General features: G+C 43.8%; 1 protein-coding gene across 1 annotated transcript in view; it reads right to left on the bottom strand.

Annotated features, from left to right (window-relative positions):
• med13a (mediator complex subunit 13a) overlaps positions 1-12,500 on the bottom strand; it is an 80,727-nt gene that overhangs the window by 20,922 nt on the left and 47,305 nt on the right. Inside the window, exons 5-10 of the mRNA XM_032533303.1 lie at positions 9,088-9,288; positions 8,788-8,982; positions 8,495-8,657; positions 6,624-6,734; positions 3,814-4,569; positions 2,037-2,253 (exon numbers count right to left, since the gene is read on the bottom strand). Coding sequence (XP_032389194.1) covers positions 2,037-2,253; positions 3,814-4,569; positions 6,624-6,734; positions 8,495-8,657; positions 8,788-8,982; positions 9,088-9,288 — 1,643 coding nt within the window. The remainder of the gene's footprint in view (positions 1-2,036; positions 2,254-3,813; positions 4,570-6,623; positions 6,735-8,494; positions 8,658-8,787; positions 8,983-9,087; positions 9,289-12,500) is intronic.

Raw genomic sequence — 12,500 nt, 5'->3', positions numbered from 1 at the left:
AAGTCAAAAGGGCCCTAACCCTTTGGTGTTATAAATTTAAAAAGAAAAAATGGAAGAACACCTACACACATGTGGAGGATACAATGCACGCGCGCACGCACACACACACACACACAAAATGGAAGGCCTCTGTTGCACAGACTGTTCTTCTGGGATTCTCCACTCCACTGAGAGTTGCCTTTACCCTTACATTTCAGAAGAGAAGCACAATATTTGAGTGTGATTTTTAAGGTTCAGTGAGCCAGGTTTGTTGCTGTTGTTAGGCTCCACGCTCTGGGAAGGTTGCTGTAAACGTGCAGCCAAGGAGCAAGCGAACAAACGTACACACACACACACACACACACGCACGCACGCACGCACGCACGCACGCACGCACGCACGCACGCACGCACGCACGCACGCTGAGGGCGATCCACAGTTAACAGCTGGGCCTTGTCTGGAGGCAGATCAAATATAAAAAACATAACATAAAAGGAAATTGGACAGGCTAAATAGTTTGTGTTCCTCTGGGCTCAACTAACAATGGAGATTCAGGGATAGCTTCCTGTTCAGTTAGGCTTGGGCAGTGAAAGCGGATGTATGCAGAAAGCAGTTGTACTGCTATTTTTAGTGCAGTTTTGCAGAAAAAGCTGATGGCCTATTTTCTATCTTGCCTCCTCCCTGATCTTAAAATCAGCCCTCTTGTCCCCTTTTTACCCTGGGCAACTAGTGAGGAAAGCATGAATGGAGTGGTACCTCCCCATGCTGCCTTTTAGGAAGGCTTCACACTGCTAAGCTGTCCATGCCTTTTTCAAGCAGTACAAAAATTCAACGGGGTGTGCAACCAACTTGGAAAAGGCACTGTGCGTGGCTTATTTGTAGGCAAAGCGGAGTTTCAATGTGGGCAGTTTTTCAAGTAAACTAGTCAGTATGAAGAAATGAAAGGCTGTTAAGTATAAAACAACCAGCACTATAAGTGGTAGTAAGTATAAATATCCCATCTACTGGCTACACTAGTAGGTGATTAATCTAAGATGAATCATGATGCTAAAATATCTTTTGAGTTAATCTACCCTTTGTGGATTAACGTATAAAGTTCATATCCTAAATGGTTCTGGAGTTGCGGTCCCTCAGACACAGGATATCCTGAATACCATGTGGCGTGTTGGTTCCTGTGACTGAGGTTCAAATGTAAGTTTAATTGTCATTTAAACTGAAAAAATAACAAAATTAAATAAATGTTTCAGAGAATACTAGCGTCAAGATAAAAAAAAATCTCAAATATGTGGGTGCATCAAAACCTGAGTGCAATAAAAGATCTGAGTATGTTAAAATTAGATGCATACAGAAGAGGAAAGAGTTAAATAACAGACAGTTAAATGTCTGAGAGCATACTAAGTTACACTAATTATGTTTGCAAATAGAGAAACGTAGTGCAGTTTGTTGTTGAGAGAGAGAAAGAGAGAGAGAGAGAGAGTGAGAGAGAGTGAGAGAGAGAGAGAGAGAATGTTGTCTTGTGTTGTATGACCGTTAACAAAGTTAACCCTTCAGCAGAGGTGTTCCTTTCCGTACAGGTTCAGTGGTTTTAAAGTTAAAGGTGAAGTAGGGGATTTGATTCGCTGCGGTATTTTTGTGACGATAATGTTATTAGTGTTGTATATTAGCAGAAGACTTCATTAACCCCCACCCAGGGGGAGTGTGATGATAACTGCTGAGTCAGACCGGTTCAGCTCTGAGATTTTCTCGCATCGCACAGCGCTGTGAAGGAATAATCTCGGAGACCACGTCATGTTCTGCCTCTGGTTTGACGTGGTGAATGTAGTCTACAGCTCACAGCAACTTCATACTATATAGTGTCTGGCTTCTGTTTGATATGTTGTGTTGTCAAATGGCTTTTTATTGAGTTTCCTTTTTTTTTTCCCCACCAACCTTGTTCCACACAGTTGCTATGTTCCTTTCAGCTATCGGCTCGTTCTCCAGGAAAAGTGAAGAAAACTTAGTTTGGTATATTCAGCAATTATGTAACATTCCACACTCCTCAACTTGGCTTGCCTTACCTTATGTTTCTTGCCTGGTTCACGCTCCCCGCCTGCCTTATCCTTCTTGTTCGAGAACGTAAACTTGACATCTCCTTCCTCAAAGGCGTAGGGGTCCACCTCAGGTTCGTGATCTCCGTCTGTTATGGCAGCAGATAGGTATTGGTTCCTCCTGGCTCGATACATCTGAACGCGTTCCTCAGACACCTTCAGGGGCCATTTAGTTGTGGACATCACCCTAGGAAGATGGAAACACTGAGGTGTGAGTAGCGCTAGCAGACCATCAGAGGGATTTACAATTCAAAGGCAACTGATACCCCCAAGTCATTCTAAATTTTAAAAGAGCAAGAGCAGTAGTAAAGAAGAGTTGACTAGGAGTTGAGACGCAGAAAACTAACTCCTGTACTTCAAAAATATATATATTATAGGAATATTATAGGAATAGAAACATTTCCTCAGCTGCTCTATATTTGCATCATGCTGCTGGATATCATATGTTGTAAGCTACCATGTTTATCTGCAGAACAGAAATGGCAGTGATAGCAAACAAATCGGACAGCTGTAAGGCATCAGAACTGGATGGCACCATGTTTGTTGTCAGACAATTACACAGACGTAGTGACTGTAGCACTGACTGCACATACATGCATACATACATACATACATACAAATTTATCACCCGTTACTGTGCTCATAAACGTCTTTTATGTGGCTATGACTGTGGCCTACTTGTATGTAACAGGGCAGGGAGGGAGGGAAAAGAAGAAAACTACTGGCTGCTCGGTAGGAGAGGAGGGACTGACCCAACTTATGTGTTATCCCTCCCCCGTCTGAATTTCTCTGCACCTCTGTCTTCTCGTCATGCCTGTCAAGCTCTGATGTGAGGTGATGGTCTGCAGTGGCCTGGGCCAGAGATTAGCCGCCATTCAGAGCTGTGGCTGGGAGGATTACAGCTCACAAGAATAGCCATTCCAAGCGGCCGGCCCGCTGGGATTGCATAACCCTGTCGATAATTCCCACTATGGCCACCCTACAGCCTGCTGGTCACTCTGCCTGCCTTCACACTGGACAAGCCCCCTCACTCTGTCCATCTGTGTTTCTCCTCTTCTTGCAAGTCTTTCTCCAGCAAACTGATAGCCAGCAGACAGTATTTCTTTCATTGTCAACTGTGTTACAATAGCAGAGGTTTATCTATCTAACCCACTACAACTCATTCTCTCTCCAAGCACCTGTGTGTGTGTGTGTGTGTGTGTGTGTGTGTGTGTGTGTGTGTGTGTGTGTGTGTGTGTGTGTGTGTGTGTGTGTGTGTATATATATCGATGAGTAGTGCTGGCCCTGCACATTGGTAATGTATGATGTCAAAAGGGCACATAGCAAGAGATTAACATGCTGTATGCCGCTAAGCGCTATACCGAATGTTCTGAAGCTGAGGGAGGAGTGAGTGGGAGTAAAGTGGGGGAATCAGAGTGGGAGAATGAGAAAGAGGGAGAAGGTGGGTTTTGCATCAATACTCTTTCAAAACATTTATTTTTACAATTAAAAGTGGTTCAAAGCATACTGGGGCCACTCTGTGACTGGAGCAAAGGTGGAACACAGAGGGTTTGAATGCCTATATGCTTAGTCAGTTTGCAAAGCTATCGCCCTGTGTTTGTATGCGTGTGTATGAGTGTGTACGTGTACCTGTGTGTCTGTGTGTGTGTGTGTGTGTGAGAGAGAGAGAGACAGAGAGGGCATTGAATAGTGATTGTTAATTGTGATTGTGTGATTGTGTGATTGTTAATTGTTAAGTGTCACTCACTCTGTGACCGACACCAGGTTGTCCTGTGATGCCGAGGCCTCGTCCCTCAGCTTGTCCCCTGGCAGCAGTGGCGTGGGCAGCTCGGCTTCTTTCCTGCGGGGTAGGTTGAATAACCTCCACGGTGCGTGGGAGCTGTCCTCCTCCAAGTTGACTGCTGCACCCACATACACAGTGGGCTCAGGAGGGTCTGAGTAGGTGGAAGCTCCGGGGTGGGAGTGGGGGTGATGGGAGTGGAAGTGCTGATTTAAACCCTCTAGCCCCCCAGGTTCCTCGCCGCCACTTTTCACCCTGACGAGGCAGGGCTCCGAGGGCGGCTGGTAAAAGTGTTGGCTGTTGGGGGTTGAAGGGTTCTTCATGCTCTCCCCTGATTCCTCACCACGTTCGCAGGGGTGGGGGCTAAGTGGTGGTGGTTGGGGGGAGTTGGTCTGTTCTGACTGTCCAGCGCTGACCCCCCCACTGTGGAGCTGGGGGGCTTTTTGGATGCCAGACACATCCGTAGAGCGTATACTAGTGAATCGTCCTCCATCCTGGCCCCTCATGGCTAACCTTTGGCCAGCTGTTGCCTCTGCCTCTATTGAAGCATCGTCGCTGGTCAAGCTGCGATGATGGAAAGGCGTCTGGGGTCTTTTCTGCTGCTTGTCACCTTTTTCTGGCTTCTCTCCCCCAGCTTTGTGCTTTGTAGGAGGCTGGGAGGGCTGGCCCGCTGACGGAGTTTGGCCTGGGGTGCTGCCTGTTCGCTGCTTCACTGATTTGTACCTGCAGGTGAGAAGACAAACAGGGAAATATGTTGAGATTATGAGAGACTGGTGGCACTAAGCAAAACGGCAGCAGAGATCATATATCAAAACATAAAGATGTGTAATGACAATGTCTCAGTTTCATGATGCACAGAAACATGTAACACAGTTTATGTAAATTCTCCCTCTAAACCTTAACATCTGCTTCTTCTAAAAAACAACAACAACTACTGTCACCTGCAACATGGCAGCCCCACTAATTCATTTTAAATTAATAAGCAAAAACACCTACATTAGACAATTAGATTACATTGTTAGACTGCAACATCTAATACCCAAATGCTATCGCACATCATAGTTTTCATCCTTATTCACACTCAAACACATGACAAACAAAATGAATCTTCTACCTTATTACAAAACATCCAAAAAGAAGATAAAGAAAATAAACAAAGTACTGACAGTAGAAAAGAAACAATACCTCACCCTTAGCTCCATTGCCTATTCGGCTAGTTCAAATGAGGCTGATCACATTATGCATTACACAGGAATACACTAAGCCAAGTCTTTACCATAGTGCAGGATCTGTCCGTCGCCCTGTGAACTACCTGCTTTGAGACCCCGTGACCTGCCAACAGCCAACCAGGCCAAACCTCTCACCTTCTCTTATCTACCACTGTCTTCTGTTGGGTTATCACCAGTGTTTCTTTAGCCTCTCCGTTGCTGGGTCACCACTCGGCCTGTTGCGTTTGTACATTAGGGTGTTGACGAGGAAGCTGGGTCTCTTTAATTGCCAGGGTACTTGCGTGTGCTGACAATTAGATGTCAAGATAAGCAGACACACGGAACGCTTCCATCTACAAAACAAAGCTAATGGCCAATAAAACTGGCAACAAACAGAGCTTCCCATATCTGTGTCGCCAAAGTGCTGGGTGCTTCCAACAAATTAACATGCTCCAGCTGACTGGCCAAATCCACTCTGCTCTGGTCTGCAGCCCAAGTCGGCTCTCCTCTCCCTAGGTGAAAAAAGGCCTAGTGCAAAGGATTCCCCAATCGAAGTATACTCACACTTGCCAAAAATTCCGTTTAGAAAATACTTTCTCATTAACCATGACTCCGATTTTTCTATCAATCCACAGGGTTGGTTCAGACTCCCCCTACAGAGGTCAGTCAAGCATACAATTATCCAGCTCACTGATTGGACCTGCAGTCTGCAGTTGATGGCACAAGCTTGTGTTTACATGTTGCTCTTGTGAGTAAAGCAGCTGCTTGCAACTGTGGTTGGCCGGCACAGATGATAAGCTAAAGACTGGGAATGCAGGGGTAAGCTGATTTGCTGTTTTTTGTTAAAATGAGGCCCCAAAGACATACAATCAGAATGTGAGTAACAAGAAAACAAACATACTGCTGAAATCAAGCTTTTCACAAGGCTGAATTTAGTAAATAGTTATACACAAGAATTAATATGACAAATATACGCCTGCACATGAGTAGTAGAAATCTTAGTGTGGGTGCTTGCATTTGAAACACAGAGGGGATTCACGCTCTGTTGTCTTTCCCTGCTTACGTCCTGACAACATGCATCAAGTGTAACTGTGCTATCTGTCCTAGTAGATAACAATGACAGTGACATTAAACAAATACATATGAACTCATTCAACATGTTTTGAGCTAATTTGTCAACGTTAGGAGCATCCAACATCCATTCTCCTTTTACCACCACAGTATTCCTTAAGTGCTCCATCAGAGGTCAGCCTATTCTTTCTCCTTCAAAATGTTCCCATCAGTGAGGGAATAAAAATGTCTGACTTACAGAAACACACAGGCCAGGAGAGGTTACAGCCCTGGCAAGCTGTCACTTAGCCAAAATAGTGATAAATTGAAAAATATGAAGAATAATATGCTTGTCAAAGTCTAGACATGGATATAACTTGCAGATATTTTGCTGACTATGGCCCTCGGTGCCTTTGTTCAAAGCTCCATATACATCCTGTATACCCTCTTTGAAATGTCTAAGCACACATATACAGTATATAAGCCACATACTATATTTCCACGTGGGAAGTGACTGACCTGGAACAGTTACAATATGACCTCTGGGAATGCTCCACAAAATCCCAGGCTGCCGCTTTCTCAGCCAGCTCTTCCTCACAGGTACCATTGGTTGCGGCTGAGAACTTCCGCCTGGAGAGGGGGGGAAAAAAAAACTTTAACACAATTCTACGAATGGCTAATTTTGTAATTCATGTGAACAGAGCCATCTTCTTTTTTTTTTTAATTTCTTTTTAAACACAAATCCTAAAATTGTGACACAAAATCCCCTTTTACTACTTGAGTCCTTTTTGATGTTCCTTTGGTATGCAGTGGTGAAGTGGAAAAGCTTAGTGTTGAAGGATTTCATCTCCCTGCTTGGAGCAATAATATTTTGGCTGACAAGCCCAATAGCTAACACCAGCCGACATGCTGTGCTTGGTCATAGGACAACAGATCCCGGGTTGCTCCCAATGTGTCAGATTCACTGATGGTGAATTATACAACAGACCATATGATAAAACTGCAAGCTAACTCTTACTTTAATTACTAGTACTGCTGGGCAGTATACCGTTTCATCCGGTAAACCAGTTATAATTTCCCATACGATATGACATCTTTCATTTACCGCCACAGTGGTGCATAGTCATGAAGAGCGCAATGGTTGAGCCAAGCTGTGAGTGTTTTAATTCAGAAGGGAACCTATGTTAACGGTGTTACCTTCTAAATCTTGTTAATACATTTATAACATAAAATTGTTTAACCCACAACTAACTCTCTTTAACGTAGTAGAACACCATGGCACAACAAAATATTCTAACAACAATAATTACATCTACAAATTAACACCACCGAACGGCATGCTGGGTAACATTAAAGCTGCTAGCTAGCCAGGGAGCAGGCCAGTCTGTTAACAGCTGGGAGAGACCAGAGACATCAGAAGAACAAGAGAGCAGCCGTCTGCTGTTTACAAAGCATAAAAACGGCCGTGCTAACCAATGCTACTCTGCCAAGAGGTGGAGCGACATCACAAATGCAAAAACAATCCACCTATGGTCCCGCTACCGACGGTCAAGAAAGATGGGTTCAGAGCCATGATAAAAACACTGGATTCAAGAAATGTATTGCTTTTGCCGAAATACTTCAGCCAACCTACTATCCAAAAATTATACAAACAACACTGAAGCAAGCTAGGAACTGCACTACAACTACATACCTGTGGTCAAGGTAGTGTTCATACAATTATCTTACAATATTTGGGTCTGAAAGGAGAGGAATTTTAAAGTAGTTGGCATATCTATTTATTTTTAAATTATTTTTCTACTACTTTGCACAATAAAAAATAGTTCACATTTTGCAACTGTTTAATGCATTCTGACTCCTTAATATAATGTATAATCTTGTGGGGCCAAGCAAACCCTATAGTAAAAAAAAGCTTTCAGTAAATATGATAACATGAACATGTTTTTATATTCTATGTACTCTGACAGTAGAATTAGCCATTATACACCTATAGAGGCTCAGACATGCAAAAGAAAGTGGTACACCGTGAAATCTCCAGGATCTGAAGGAAAAACATCCTGCCCAGCACTAATTACTAGGGATTATTCGCATCTAGTTTCTTATGGTATTTATGTAGGGTTTATGTATGAATAATAAAAAATTATTTACAATGTTTCCAATGCAAAATACATCTCATTCAAAGTGGTGCTAGGCTTGTGTAGACCTTCAACCAATTGAAGTAGTTGAGTTAATTGTATTGTTTTAAACTGAAAATGAGACTTCCAACTTTCCAAAAGTACTTGAACACTGCCGCACAATCGCTCTTCTTTACAAAATCTTGTGGGTCTAATTTTTATTTATAGCATGGCTGATCAACATGTGCTACTTTCAAGAGACAAAAGCAGACTCACTTGTTCTGGGCTCGGTTGATATTGCACTCTTGCCAGACGCGCTCCACCACCTGACTGGCTAGCCGGCGTGGAACCTTGCCTCCATGGTGACTTGTTCTGTCCACGCTGAACGCATCACATGATGAAGGCATCTTAACCCACTTCTGGGCCGAGTGAGAATCCACTGGAGGGACAACATTTGACAAAAAAACGTTACTAATACGGATCAATTCAAAAGCAAGCCTCACCCTAAAGGCTTAACTGAAGAATTTATAGTCCTGTCTCATAAAGTTCCACAGTGTTCATCCCACTACCTGTCTGTGCCTCCTCAGGCGATGTGGGAGGGGTGAGGGTCACCAAAGACATGGCGGGCTCTCGCTGGGAAGCAGGCACTTGGTGGCCACCCGAGTAGACGGCAGTGCAGTGGGAGGACCCCACAGGGGCCACAACAGGGATGTCTGACTGAGGTACCAGCACTAGGCAGGCTGGGTACACCATCCGCACACCACCTGCACACAGAGGTGGATGTTCAGGAGCCAGACCAGTCAAAACCAAAGAAATTAAAACAGATAAAAACCAAAATCAATTAAATTATGTATATTTCAAAAACTGACCTACGAGGACCTCCACAGAGGCCAGAGAGTCATCTTCCCAGTCCATGTCCTCTGTCTTGTCCTCCGACACACTCTCCTTGGCACTGGGACTGATGGGATAGAACTGGTTCCACTCCTCAAGCAGCTTCTGTGTGGGTGGGTCTGACATCTTAAACGACTGGCCAGTCAGCGTCCCGTTCAGGCCGAAAGGACTCAGGATCACTAGTCAAAAGGAAAGGGTGGAGAGAAGAAGAGAAAGACAAGATAATGTTAGTCAACGGACAACTCTAACTCTGCATTATTCTCACAAGACAAGACATTGTACCTTATCCCAATCGAGGGTCTAAGGACAGAGGGGGTTGTATGCTGTACAGATTGTAAAGTCGCTTTAGGGAATATTGGTGTTTTGAGATATTGGGTTATATAAATAAAATTGATTTGTCAAATCCTTTTTCCATCTTTTTTCCATTACCTCTGCATCCTCCTACTTCCCATTTGTTGTTCTTACTTTCATTGCTATCTTTCCTCTTTCCCAAGCTCTTACTGCTTCAAGCTTTACCCATTTTCTACATCTGTAAACTGCTTCCTTGCAGTGGTTCCACATCTTTCACTCACTTTTTGATCCTTTCATTCCATAGTCCTCATTCTTTCTTCTGCCATACCTTCTTTTGTCTCCTTTTCAACAAATTGGATTTATCCTCCTATCTTGTCCTGATTCCTTTCTATCATTAGTCCTTCCTTACACCCTTTTCCAAAGTTCTTAAACTCATGCCTTCCCTCAATGCCTTCTGATTTTATCCATTGTTTGTTCCTACTTTCACTCTTGCAACAATCTAATTCCTGTCTTGATCATCTGTCTTTTCCCACATGCTTTCCTTTCCCTATCATTTTTGCCATATCTGGCCGAATCAGCAGTGCTGTGACCTTTCCAGAGCACCGCTGGACCCAGCCGGTCCCAGCTGACTTGCCAAATACTTACAGAGCAATTCAGACGTCAATAATTGGCATGCGGTGGCCTCTCAGAGCCCATAAACAGAGGCTTATAAAAAGAGCCACTCCTCAGCAAACACACTTGACTGCACATACATATGAGAGTCACACAGAGAGCCAATCACAGACCTACATACGTCAGAGAACGCAGATAGTACCAAGAACTAACATACATAATGCATACACATGAGCACAGATACCATATGCATATTAACTTTAGAGAAAAATGCGCACGCACGCACGCACACGCACACACACGCACACGCACACACACACACACACACACACACACACACACACACCTTGTTATCCATCCATTCTCTCTCTCTGCGTGTATCATACATTTGAATGAGAGAGGAGGTATAATGGTTCTACAGACAGACAGGCTGGGTGGCTGGGGGTGTGAGTGAGCATTACACGTCCCTCTCTGCACTGCTTATCTAGTGTGTCATTACTGGACTAGATGGCCTCTGTCCCCAGGTATTGATCTTGCGGCTGGAGCTAAGAACAGCTTCCAGGATGGGAAAATGGTGGGAGACGTCGGTCAGAAAAGAAAAAGAATGTGAGATGCATTAGCAGTAATTCACCTCCCAAATCTTCTAACACTTGAAGTTATTATGATTAAGACTGTCATGAAACCAAACCTCATTTTTGTGGCACACATTTTAGCTGCTATACCCAGTGTAAATCTATGGATCCACCATTCCCACACAGGATTCAGCACGAGAGATTTAGAGGGGATCAATCCAGCTCAATTGTATCTCATTGAGATCAGCCTCAATGTTTACTGTTTACTCTCTCTCTACTGCATCAGAGCTGTATTGTTAAAGCAAAGCATTTACTTCCTAGTACAACTGCTTCACATGAAAAACATTCAACTGGCAAAACACAGGATGGCTTTTATTGTTAAGCAGGCACAGGAAACAATGTATTAATCACCACTCATGGCACTGAGCGCTATTGTTCACCAAACATGTATCTACAAAACAAGAGTCCTTTTTGGCATTTTCTGTCAGCGGACCAGTTTCATTTTTGCAGTAATGGAACAAATGGGAGCGGTTAGATTAAGAGCTGCAGGCGACAGACAGAAACTCCAACTCCTTGCAAGGGAACCGACTTTACTATGTCCTGCTGTTGTGTGGATAACTACTCACAGCATGTACAGTACAAAATCATATTGTGATTACAATTATTGATTGATTTCTTGTTTTTCTTTGGTGAGTTTGTTTGGCTGCACTGCAAACAGATACACCAGCTGCTCTAGGTAGGGAAGTAAGAGCATTGTGGAGCATTACTAGGCAAAGTTTGGTACTTAGAGAGATTATTTACCCTTAAATGAACATGAGGGCATTAAGAACACTTAAATACTGGAACAAACTAAAGCATGAAACATGTCCAGAATAACGTTTTTACCCTAGCCTACAGAACTACCTCTGCAAAAAGGACCCCGAGGAGGGAAGAACAAAAGGTTACGTTGCGGTACACAACAACAGCCAGCTATGGACGATCATATTAACCTTAATTAAATTCCACCCCACTCCTTTTCCCTTTCATGTCTGCCTTTCCTGCTGCACACACACTCCAAAGACCTGAGGCCAGTTGTGGAAGAGAGATCAAATTCCGCACAATTATGGAAATGGTTTAACGTTTTCCCCATCACCACCCCACCCCAACCTCCCCTCCATCCCTTCTGCCTCTCTCTCTGTCTGACTGTGAACCTATCTCTGGCTCCCTGAAGACATGTCAAATGTGCTCAGATCAGTGTAATGGGCTGAGAGTTCATTACATTCACTCTGCGCCCTTTTATGAGGTCATATCCTGGAGAGGTCTGCCTGCCGGAGCGCTCTGCCGCACAGTAAACCAAGCTTGGCAGAGGGGGGTGGTGGTGGAGTGAAGGGGGACAGCCCTTCCTCGACGCTATGCTTGGTTAGCCAGAAGGAGATGCACTGCGGCGGTGAAAACACACACCTGCGCATGGACACACACCGTACTCAAAGACAAAACACTGATCAGAAAATACATTCACACTATAGAGCCGCGTGTCTGCTTCATTGGGTGCATATAAATCAGTGATTCTCAACATGGGGTGCAAGTACCTTTAGAGGGGATTCAGGGTATTTTACAGTGCATCCTAAAATGAGAATTAATATTATTTCAATTGTTAAATTTCAAGATAATCCACAAGAATTCAGTACGTAAGCAGTTCAACTAAAGCAATGTAATCTCCCAATGGACAATGTGCATGTGTGTGTGTGTATGTGTGTGTGTGTGCGCGCGTGTGTGTGTAGGTACTTGAGATGACAATTTTAAAAACGGCAAAAGGACAGGCATTCATTGACCAATAAAATGAGTCATAAGTAACGAGCAAGGAAAGCTCTAGACATAGGGTTAGTTATACATGAATTACTGCGGTGAGAGGAGGAAGAGATCACGGTTATGACTCG

Source organism: Etheostoma spectabile, chromosome 13 (genome assembly GCF_008692095.1).
Source record: "Etheostoma spectabile isolate EspeVRDwgs_2016 chromosome 13, UIUC_Espe_1.0, whole genome shotgun sequence".
In the NCBI taxonomy this organism is placed as follows: Eukaryota; Metazoa; Chordata; class Actinopteri; order Perciformes; family Percidae; genus Etheostoma; species Etheostoma spectabile.
The sequence above is the reverse complement of the archived record's forward strand: the minus strand, read 5'-3'. Positions and strand labels throughout refer to the sequence as shown.